General features: G+C 42.0%; 2 protein-coding genes across 2 annotated transcripts; one reads left to right on the plus strand and one right to left on the minus strand.

The window, feature by feature from the left end:
• The first annotated feature begins 377 nt into the window (after positions 1 to 377).
• Positions 378 to 5,501, plus strand: vstm5 (V-set and transmembrane domain containing 5). Its single transcript, XM_073493697.1, has 4 exons — positions 378 to 737; positions 2,484 to 2,810; positions 4,464 to 4,607; positions 4,918 to 5,501. The coding sequence occupies exons 1-4, from the start codon at positions 662 to 664 to the stop codon at positions 4,947 to 4,949; spliced, it is 579 nt and encodes a 192-aa protein (XP_073349798.1). The 5' UTR covers positions 378 to 661; the 3' UTR covers positions 4,950 to 5,501.
• A 102-nt stretch (positions 5,502 to 5,603) lies between these two features.
• Positions 5,604 to 11,866, minus strand: med17 (mediator complex subunit 17). Its single transcript, XM_073493687.1, has 13 exons — positions 11,757 to 11,866; positions 11,031 to 11,275; positions 10,723 to 10,886; positions 10,331 to 10,550; positions 10,073 to 10,209; positions 9,817 to 9,898; positions 9,494 to 9,646; positions 9,002 to 9,132; positions 8,607 to 8,791; positions 7,963 to 8,100; positions 7,482 to 7,599; positions 7,192 to 7,351; positions 5,604 to 6,033 (listed from the first exon to the last, which is right to left on the minus strand). Exons 2-13 carry the CDS (start codon positions 11,263 to 11,265, stop codon positions 5,825 to 5,827), a joined length of 1,932 nt encoding a protein of 643 aa, XP_073349788.1. The 5' UTR covers positions 11,266 to 11,275; positions 11,757 to 11,866; the 3' UTR covers positions 5,604 to 5,824.
• Positions 11,867 to 11,959: the final 93 nt, after the last annotated feature.

The raw sequence follows: 11,959 nt of genomic DNA on the forward strand, positions 1-11,959 counted from the left end.
TCAGCCTTCTAAATGAAAATGTCCGTTAACTGATTGTGTTCACCGTGTGTTAGTGTTTCTCAGTGCATATGTGTGAATACACACTTCCTGTTGGACATGTTTTACCAGGTGAGTCACGCCAGGTATAGCAGGTGATTCAGCCTATCCTGTTGCAGATAGTAGATAGTATGTCTGCGTATACAGGTGAGTGTTTGTTGGGCAGGAAGGGAGGAGGTGGTAGTAAGTAAATTGAGAAGGATATGTGTGTGTTTGCTCTATAGCTTTATTCCCCTCGAGTGTGTGTGTGTGTGTGTGTGTGTGTGTGTGTGTGCAGGGGGTGTGGTTATGTGTGAGATCACAGATCACTGTTTGCTCAGTAATCGCTGGCTCAACCTGTCTGATAGGTGTGGGCTGGCTGGCACTGACTTGCACAGGTATGAAGACAAGTCCAGCGCAGTCCTGAAAGAGGAGGGAAACTACAGGCACTTCGTTTTCTCACAAAAATAAGGAGGACACCTCACACAGAGATACACCTGTATAAAGGACGGTGAAAGAGGAAACCCTGGGAACGAGGAGAGGCTGTTTTGAAAGGAGAAAGACAAAGAGGAGGATATTTCAGGATGTAAAATTACCCCGGAGGAGATTCTTATACTGCGGTTCGACCAATGGGTCTGGGATCCCAATGTGGCATTTCAGGCTCTGGGATGTTCAAGATGTCGCTGTGTTTCTCAGCATCGCATTATACATGTGTCACCTAGGTAAGCCTTCGTACACGTTTACATACACGATTCTTCTCCAAACACCTCATATCTCTGTCGACTGTTGTGTTTGACAGCATGCCTTTATCAGGACCAAATACACAGAATGAGGAGCCTTTTCAGATAGAACTTGCAATATTTTCTCCTGGTCCACACCAAGAAGTCCCAGCACACCAGAGAAAACTTGAATCTTGAAGAAAATACAAAGGAAATGGCAACTGATGTCATTACAAATTGAAGTCTTCTATGCCACGTCCAGCTTCTTTGCTAAAGACGGACACATCAGAGCTGTCATTAGGTCATAAGCTAATTCATAATTAGATTATTTCACACAGAAACATGCTGAAAAACAAACAAAAAATCTAGTATCCATGTGATGAAGTCTATTGCGTAATCTTATTTGTGACATCTGGCACTTTTGTTTCCCACACTGCCTTGTCTCTTAGTCAGCAGTGGTATTCTCAGGTCGAATTCCTCACCTGTGCCTCATTAAGCAAACGTCACCAGCAGAACCAGATCTCACACTGAGAAACGGCTGTAAAAATATAAGATGAGTGGCGGCCAGAAGTCACAAGTCACAGGTCACAATTTCAAAATGTTACTTCTGAGCTTGTTCGACAAGTTTCATACCTCCAGCGAGCACAGAACGGCACATTTCTGTCTGCATGTGGAATTTGATGCAAATGAGTCACAGTGTTTCCAGCAGCTGTGACCTATTGTGCACTGAGATGCAAAACCTGTGAGGTTAAATAGTTTCTTTTTATGGGGCTGCGTTGAGTCATACACTGAAATGAGTTCTGCTGTAAATACTGTCCTGTCTGTGTGAAGGTTGAACAGTAACTAACAGTGTAAAAGGTAACGATGTTTATCAGGCAGTGTGCAATAAAGTACATTTACTGTTGTTACTGTACAAGTTTGAGATACTTTACTTGAGTATTTCCATTTTTTTGCTACTTTTACTTACTTTTTTGCTATTTTTTTCTTCAAAAACTTACTTGCTTGTTACTTTGCAGGTTGCACGCTGCATCGGAGCCAAAGTAGTACATTTTTAAATTAATTCAATTGGCAATAGGATTAAAAACAAACAATGATCATAGTATACAGTATATACATACCTGTAAATTCCTGTATAATTTACTTTTACTATACTTTTGATACTTCATAGTAACCATCATTACCTCCACGAAGGAGGTGATGTTTTTCGCCAGAGTCCGTTTGTAGGTCGGTTTGTCGGCAGGATTACACAAAAACTACTCAACAGATTTCCACCAAACTTGGATGGAGGATGAGTTTCTGTCCAGAAGAGACCACGTTAACTTTTGTTGTGGATTTTGATAAAGAGACAGATTCAGGATTTTTTTTCTCACATTCTTTAACATTGTGACATATGGCGTGTTTTGTGGACATTTTCATTAATTTCTCAGTGAATAATGTATGGATAGTAAATTAAAGTTTAATCAGCTATCAAATTATCATTTTTTTAATGATGGTTGTTATAAAGTGTTACCAAAGTTACTTTAGATACTTAAATACATTTGATATCAGATACTTTAAGACTTCTACCCAAGTACTTTTTGTATTGGTGAGTTTCACTTTTACTAGAGTCATGCTTTCACAAAGTGTGTTCTGTCTGTCTGTCTGTAATTCATTGTCTCTTTGATAATACTGCATTCTCATCTGTTCACATCTACATACACGAGCTCAGGATCTAACATCTCTGTCCTCACATCTCTTTCACTTCTGAAGCCGGAGCCATCTCCATCCACTCTCCCCAGAGGAGCCTCACCAGGTCAGTGCAGGAGGATGTGTTTTTCTCTGTGGATGTGAACTGCAGTGGGATCCACACCATACAATGGACCTTTATGTCAGGGGTGGTGAGCCGCACCATAGGCACTTGGCAGCCGGGGGTGTACACCAACATAACGGCGGACTACAGCAGCAGAGTGCAGCCCTACAACAATGGCTCTATGGGCCTGTCAGACCTGCGGCTGCAGGACGGTGGATACTACGTGATCACTGTCACAGACACGGCAGGAAACAGTAAGGACGCCGGTCATGTCCTGAAAGTGAACGGTGAGTGGGCCTGAACTCCTGTGTATGTCACTCCTACAGCAAATAGCTTAGAGTGCTGCAGTTTGGAAAACCTTGTTCGACCACATTTCTTCTGCCGTCACAGCCTCGAGTCGTAGGTGTCAGGAAATATGCAGAACCCGCTTTTAAACTGTTACAACTGCTGCCTAGCAACAGCAAATCAGACGAGAATAAACAGCAACAACGAGTCAAACATTTCAGAAAACTGGAATGGCACTCATTAGAGAGTATACCTCAGCCAAGGCCCAACACATTTGATTCAATAAAGCCTATATTTGAATCCAGATCTTTAAGGATCAGCGTCAGTTTACTGACTCATAGGTACCAGCATTATTCCCTGAGAAATGAACCAAAATGTCACACAATGTTAAAGAAACTGAAAACAGTTCCAGGAACCATCACTTTATCCAGATCTGCACCATAAGTTAAGCTGAGACCCATCCTCCATCAAAGTTTCATGGAAATCCATTGAGTCGATTGTTTGTAATATTGCTGACAAATGGGTGAAGACATAACCTCCTTGGTGGAGGAAAAGAGAGTCCAGTGAGAGCCATCATCTCCTCACCTCCACGCTGATGGAAAGTCAGGTGAAGTTTCATCGTCCACAAATCATTTCTGGAGCTTCACAGCAACACAGTATTTCAGCATTCTGCTAAACAACTGAAGTAGCTGGAGACTTGTTGTAAAATATAAAATTACAACTGAAAATATAAATAAAATGGCTCCACACAGCTGGTCCGATGTAATCCAAGTCTCTGAAAGCTCCAGGACCCAACATTGATTTTAAACACTGTTTTTCTGTGAAGCCAAAACATTTTTCGTAGACTACTGAACTTCATTCAACTTTCCCTCAGCGTGTGGTCGAGTAGATAAATGAACTGTTCCTCTCGGCAGCCTGACTGCGTGTGCCTTGCTCAACAGCAATGTGGTAACAGTTCCTGGGGTAATAGAAAAACCGCTGCCCTGATTTCACAGTCTCGTCTGTGGATTATTAGAAGCAGACTTGTTCCTGGAAGGTGCCAGTTTGATCTCAGCTTCCAGGTGTTAATGTTGAATGCTGCGTACCTCCACTGTATATTTGGGGGACACGACCCCCTCTAAGAATGTGTAGTTACGCCCTGGTGTGTATGTCACAGTGTTTTCTCCAAGAGGAGGCTCTCAGTGAAAACAAAACAAAACCCGGCAGCCTTCCACATATGGAGGCATTTATGACTTCCAGGTCAGTCAGTTCAGGACCTGTGGAGGCAGTAAAAGTCATTTTGAACTTTATATGTGCTTTTATTCAAGCTGAGTTTATCATCGTTACTGATCAGTAAACAATCAGATCATTTGTCTGTCCATCTTTGATAAACAACACAATCTGATGTGGGATTCTGGTGTTAAAGGATGACACAAGAATATAATAATAATATAGTATATATATATATATTTATACACTGTAAGATCATGTTATTTATGACTTTGACATAAGAATGAAAATACTTTTAGTTCTTACCATTCTTAACATTTAACCACAGTAATTGTTTTCCTGATACTGAACTACCTCGTCTCTGTATTACACAAGCTGCATTCCTACCATGTTTGTTTTGTGGAAAGTATTCTTTTGAAGTAAATATGATTGTCTCTGTCCTGCAGAGGTGCTGTATGAGGATCTCCAGTACCTGTCTGTCTCTGCCTTAGCACTGGCCTGTCTCGTCGGCCTGCTCATGCTGGCCATGTGGCTACTAGACAAGGTCTACAGGAAGATAGTGGCATGGAGACGCAGGAAACAGATGCCAGGTAAAGCACCAAGAAAAATACTTCTCTAAAGTATTAAAATATATACAGAAACATCTCAAATGAATATGAGAGGTTTGTTTGCTGTGGACTTCATAGTTTACTCAGTCTTTCTTCTCTTTGCTGCATCATTGTGTTAATTGTATAAATGTGGCTCGATGGGCGTGACTGTGGCTTAAAGTTATCCATTATGTCTCAAGTATGGGTGTGTTAGAGTACAAAGGTCTGTGAAGCTCTATTATAGTGTTGTACACCGGTGTGCTGTGCTAACTTTAGTTTCTGTATTGACAAGTTTAATTCCTCCTTTGTGCAGAAAATGATGCAACAGAGCTGCAGCCTCTTTGATGGACGTCTGGTACCCACAACATGACGACACGGCAGACTGTTCATCACACGTGCCAGTGCTGCAATAAGGACTACTTTTTAAGATTTAGGTAAAACAACAGTCTTTCTTTTAGTTCAAAAAGTTACTTACAGCCAGGAAGATGGCTCGCCAGCTATGTAAAAAACTTGTTTACATTTTGTATTGAATACATATGGATTTCTCACTGCTGAATACACAGGATTGAATGTAAATATATCACTGATGAGAATGTAAAACAATACATACTGTATTTATTGTCAAATGAATTGTGTGATTTTCTTTACAACAATTTTCCAAACTTGAATCTTGAATGTTGAGGGCGGCTGTGGCTCAGGTGGTAGAGCAGGTCGTCCATTAATCGGAGGTTGGCACGAATATTGAGGGGCGGTCCCGACGAGGAGATCGGCACCTTGCGTGGTAGCTTGTGGCATCAGTGTCTGAATGGGTGAATGTGTTGTAAAGCACTTTGACAGGTCGGTTGTAGTGTTGTCAGAAATATCCATTCTGAATATTTGAAACCAGCTGACACACGCAGCGCTGCAGTGTCATCATTCCTCACAATAAAAACACACTGAAGTCCTTAGAAAATATCTTATTTATAGCTTGAACATTATGATGATATAAATCCACTCAGATGCAAACAGACTGCTTTTTATTTTGTATCAAACTGTTTGAGGTATACATCCACTCCACACCTTACATCATCAAAAACAGCAGGCAGCAGACACTACTGGAGATGGAGAGGAGGTTATGGCAGTGTTGAAAAAGTTCATGAGTGACATAAATGTTGAAAATCTCAACACAAAGTGGACTCGTTGGCTGTAACTGTACATGAATCATGGCTTTGTGTTGGTATCTACGGACAGGGAGTCAGTGCAGCCATGAGCAGCTCCATCTTGTACACAAAGTTTCGTCCCTCCATCTTGCTCCAGTGGACCTCTTTGCACGGCCCTCTGAGGTGACTCCACTTGCCCTCCTGGATGACGTCGCTCTTCGGCAGCTCTTTGGTCTGACTGCGGGGGAACTGGACCAGGACTTTGCAGCCGCTCTCCGGGCCGTTACGCACTGAAACAGACACACACAGACAGTAGTTAGTGACTGAAATCTGCTTCTGTTAATACATGCAAATACATGTATTAATACATGAAAATATTCATTAATACTTTATCATTAACTGCTCAGGCTATTCTTACAGTGCCAGCTAGCATTAAGTTATGAAGCCCATGTGATGCATTCCAGGAGTTCTTTTGTGTTGACATGTGTTTGGTTAATGCTCCCTCAGCTTGTATCAGCCTGTCCATTTGATCTTGAGTTATTTCCCACTTCTCTCAAAATCTCCCCAACCACCAGAGGCTGGGTGTTGCCTCGTTGCATTCAGCCCGACACGTGTTACCAGAGAGAATGATGCCAGAGCTGCTACCATTGATCAGGAGAAAGGGGAAGTTGAGCCCATTAACTCAAAATGGTGTTATATCTGCTGCATTGCTGTCTGATTCTAAGATACCGACATATTTCTTGTTGATTTTCTGTCAAGTCTACATGTACACAGTTATTTTTGAAAACAGGGTTTAAAAACAAAAACAATTTCCATTCAGTTGAGTGTTTTAACAGCGTTTAAGAAATAATCTCCACCCATACTAACACACCTGAAAATGCATATCAAATGACCATATACATACACCAAACAGGCATGTGTCAGTGTAAACAGGAAGCACATTGTATATTCTGTTAGTTTTACTTTAATTCCTAAAAACAGGACAAAAGTTAGGAAGCATGATCACTCAGAATCCTGCTCTATCGTGCTATTTTTATTAAAACATCGTCAGCAGCCGTTTTTGTTTCTTTTCCATTACTGTATTTTCAATAAATCAATTCAATAAATTATGCTACACACACTAATAAAACTTAATTTAAGTTTCTGCTCATCCAGACGTAAACACAGAAAATGTGACTTTCTGAATATCTACACCTTGGAAGGAGTTTTCCAAAAGGTCAGTTTTTTTGACAGTTTTTAAACTCACAGAAAAAACTATGTTTTAAGAAATACCTGTATATGTGTGGACATGGCCTCAGATTGAGGAGAACTTCCTGCCTGGTTCTTTACAATATGTATGATCATGTTTTCTTCATCAGTTTACACTATTGTAGCAGCGCTTACAATACCGTATAAAGAGAAGGACAGAATGATAATTTTCACCTCAGAATCAACCTCACCCGTCTTACCTGAGATGGCGTACTCTCCATTGGGAGAGGCGACAGTGACAGCGGAGGCGTTTCCGATGCTCTCCACGGGGCCGAGGCCAACATGGTTACTGAAACTAAGGACATGCCAGCCCATCACTTTGGCCAGCTGCTGGACTGCGTGCACCTGATGCTGCGACATCTGTGATGACAAGATGGACACAAAGAGGCAGGGAAACACAAGACTTTTAAAAAGTGACAGAAAGGGTTGCAATAAAAAAAAAGCTAAATCTGAATAACAGTTAAGGTTATCAGGAAGTTAACTGTGACACCTGTGAGAGGAGGAAGTCCTGCAGTTCCTGTTCCTGGTGCGACAGTGTGACGACTCGTCCATCTCTGTGCACCACTCGGATCTGCTCCACGCCGATGTTCAGCTGCAGCTGAATGGACCTAAATACATAATACACATTAAGACTCATCTAAGAGGGATCATACATGTCAGTCAAGTGGAATGAGACAAACCACGAGTCAGTTAAGAAATACAGAATGAGGAAATAAAAAGAAACATAGTATTTTATTCCCTGTACTTTGCAGCCATGTAAGACTCCATAAATGCTATTTCTTATATTAAACTAGGATTAAAGTAAAACTGAAAGCAAAATTAAAAACATATAAAATGCTGATGATGCCCTGCAGATACCCACAGCTGCTCAGAAATACATTAGCACTTCCTCTCCTGTATCTCCCATCTCGTTTCTTCCTCTCTGCTCTGGTTCTTCCTCCCTCCCTCCCTCTCTCCTCTCCTCCACTTACTTGCAGATCTGCTCGTAGCCCTGAGAGGTGATGAGCACCTTGACGCTGGACTCATACACATCGTTGATGTTGGACCAGTGAGCCTGGATCTGAGGGTCTTCTATGCGGCTGGCCAGGCTGTCGATGGTCCGCGCCGTCCTGGTGATCACAAAAATAAATACTGCTGAATAATGAATCAAGAGGCAAAAAAAAAAAAAAAAACAGGGATGCACTCAGCATTCAACAGTCAACACTGCTTCAACAAAAGTTCAAAATTTTGATTAATTTTTGCTTAGAAATGTATTTTCCTGAGCTCAAACTATGAAGAACAAAGACAAAGTAAGTCACCTCCTGGTCAAAAGTGGTATTACAGATAACGAGGTGCAAGTTAGGGAGTGTCCTATCATGTGGACTGAGTAATATTTGCAGTAAGCAAATACTACCAGTTCACAAGAACTCCAACTATTCCCACTGCAAACAATGACAAAATAACTCTGGAACGTCCACCTGGATTTACACAGTATTTCTAGTGGTGACATTTACCTACATGGTTGAATGTTTATTGGCTTCAATTATTGTGATACAATTTCATGACCACCATTGGCAGTTGTTTTTATGATCCTATCAGTCCTCACATAAAATAACAGAGGGAGCACTAAATGTACCTGCTGCGTAGGAAGATGTGTTTGGCCTGTTTGATGATCTTCTCCAGCAGCCCCTCACTCTGCTGCAGGCTGGAGATTTCAGCTTTGTCGTAGGCCAGCGGCCCAGCTAGACGCATGCGTTTGTGGCCGAAGGGGGCGCTAGCAGGGTGTGGCATCACCACAGAGCTCAGCTGCTGCTTGTGGAACTGGAACAGACACATGGTTGATCAATGAAACGAGAAATTATAAAAATCAAACCATTATTAAAACTATAAAGTGGTGATACCGTTTCAAAACACATTTTAAGCATTTCTGTTCTTCAGTTGCTTCTCATTTATTGGCAGACACATATACTGCGATACTGAAATAGACGAAGCTTCAGGTGCGATGCACATCGGCTTCACACAGTGTTTCACCTCTCTCATCATTTGATGCAGGTTGTGTTCCAGTACGTAAAGGTGGTCGTCTGGTTTGGGTTTCTCTGGAGACGCCCGGTGGTTCTTCTTCTCTCCTGTAGAGTGGCACAGTGAGATGGAGAGCTGCAGACCTATGCAGAGGGATCACAGGAACAAACAAGACATGAGTATGTTTGTCAAAGCCGACTCCAGAGCCACAGAAATGATAAAAAGGCAGCAATGTTTGATTTACAATGTTTACAAAAGCCTTTCAAATGTAAATATTAGGATTAATATCTGAACCAGGGGAGCATTTGAACTTTGGATGAATTCTACTGTAAAAAAGCTTTTCCAATAAGTTGTCATATATCTTTTTTCTTAGTTTTTTGGAATAAATTCATTCATACTCATCTATTAGAACACAGGACATGGACGGTGATTGTAGTGTACAAACTTAAACTACGATACAGGAGTATAAAAAGCTAAAAATTGACAAGCAGTGAGTGTTCTGACCTGGGAAGGGCTGTGAGATGATCTGATTCTTCACAACAATGTGAGGGATCTGGGATTTAATCTGGACGGCTTCCCTGGACAGCTGAGCGAAGATCTCCTTACACAGCAAAACGTTCTGAGCTGCCTCTAGCTTTACATGCCACGCCTGGGTACCTGGGCAGAAGGAGCAAAAACTTTTTTTTTTTAAAAAGGTAGAGAAAAGGTGATGGCAGGATGAAGAGAGATCAGGTGAGGAAAATAGGAAGAGACTTAAGATGATACACATTTTGTCCAACACCAATCGGAAGAAGTGCAATGTGAAGTCTTTGTGTTTTGAATCATACCTGCTTTATTTTTTGGCGGTCTCCTGAAAAGGTTGACGGTTCCCAGATCACCAATATCTGGAGCTTGTTTCTGGATGGACACCTGAAGACATAAACAGCATACAGCGATTACTGACTCCATGTTTCTGATATCATCAAACGTATGGGTGATTGTAGGTGACAGTAGTATGAAAACGGCTCATAGAAAAAAAGAGTATTTTGATGGAGCGTGAAATTGTGGAGACACACGTCAAACAATGGTTTGTTTCTTTCTCACCTTGATATAAGCAGATCCCTCCAGATCACTGGGGATCTGGACATCGAGGGGGCAGTAGTCCTCTGGGATCTTTTTGTCCAGGTCAATGTCTGTGTTCTTGATCACCTCAAATGTGCCATGATGAGGAAAAAGGGAACCTGAATGGGTAAATAATCAGCCTGGGGTTAGACTACAAGTTAAAAGTGCCCTCACAATAAGACAGCTATGTTTTGTAAAAAACCCTTTTCAGATTTGAGTAAACATGAGAGGCCTCCTCACCCGCGCTCCGGTAGCTGAGGTCTCCCAGGATCTTGTCTCCTACTTTGCGGAGTTTCCACTGAGAGCGAAGTCGCAGCAGCTCAGAGTTGAAGTCTCTCTGCCTCCTGTTCTCCAGGTTCTCTGCTACTGACTTACTGAGCTTCTCCGCTCCCTTCAGGAGGAGCTGCGCTGCTGTGCCCAATGATTTCTTTTTACTGATCAGTTGGAACACCTGGGGGGTCTGCACGAGGGCAAGAAACAGTCTGTCAGTGGACTGATGTAAATGTGTGTGTACAACATCGGAAACTAAAATATAACATAAACCAAAGATCGTCATCATATTTGAACATTTTGTCAATGTTGCCCCTCCTGTAGATATTTAGTAATAGAAGTGATACTCTTTAGCAGTTTACCTTGCCAGCTGTTGGATCCTGAGAAACGGGGTCTAAGGCCATGTACTTCTTCTCCTTCACCACACTGAGCACATCATAGAGGACACACATCTCTGTTAGGGCACTGCGCAGGTTGTTACGCACTGAGTCCCAGGGCCAAAGAGACGGCTGAAACTTCACTGTGCCTGTGTAAGGAAAAAAATGATTTAGCTTATATTCTGGCCCAAAACAGTCCAAAAGTCCAAAACAGAAAATTACTTGCACATCTATTTCATAAGACAGGACTATCGACTCTAAATCCCCCCTGCTTTCTCTTGAGTATACGTTACCTTCTTCCTCCTCTGGCTCCTGCTTGCCCCACTCACGGTCCCTGGGTTCACCTTCGACCCCATCCTCCTCAGAGTCAGATCCCTGGCTGAAGTCAATTCTTTGAGCCAACTTCGACAAGTTCTGGGACATGGACAGAGGGGGGACGTATGTCTCTGTCCCATCCAGAGCCACTTCCTGCACCTGCTTCTCACAGGAAGACTCGATGCTGACCCTCACTGCTGGACCACCAGACATGATGACAGGGCTGATGGGAGGGAGGCAAACAGAGAGATTCAATCATCAAACTGTCTGAGACACAGCAGGGGACGTACATAATGACTGACATGTTTGAGGCCACTTTGAAATAACAAACAAAAACACAAATTCTGTTAAAAAAATGTAAATAAAAAGGCACAAACAAGAAAACAGGTCTGGATAAGTGGACTGAGCAGCTAACTAATTGGAAAGAAACTGTATTTCACCATCTCTAAAACTAAAACTTGTCATGTTCAGGACCTCCTGGTTTAACCTTAACTTTTAGTTAACATTTAGATTGTATCAATGTAACTACATAAATGACTTATTGATAATAGCTGCACCAGCTGCATTTGATTGTGTATAGCTGTGTCTGGCTAGCAACACTAGCTAGCGTTAGCTTCTTGCTAATCTCACAGGATGAATGAAGACCCTGTAGCTTGAAATAAATGTCCAAATGACAGCATTTTCTTTAAACGTGTAAATCTTACCTCTGCTATCCAATACAGACAAAAATATAAAGGTTATTCGCTGGAGTTGTTGGAGTTTATGTCCAGTAGCTTCGTGAATGGCTCATTCTTCGCTCTCTTCACACCGGAACAAAGGCACTCTGCTGCCCCCTAGCGTGGCGGAAGCTGGCTACATTTTTTAGGAACTTCATGTTAATTACTTCAATAAAGTCTTAATCCGTTGA

The sequence above is a fragment of the Pagrus major genome, chromosome 2 (genome assembly GCF_040436345.1).
Source record: "Pagrus major chromosome 2, Pma_NU_1.0".
Classification (NCBI taxonomy): Eukaryota; Metazoa; Chordata; class Actinopteri; order Spariformes; family Sparidae; genus Pagrus; species Pagrus major.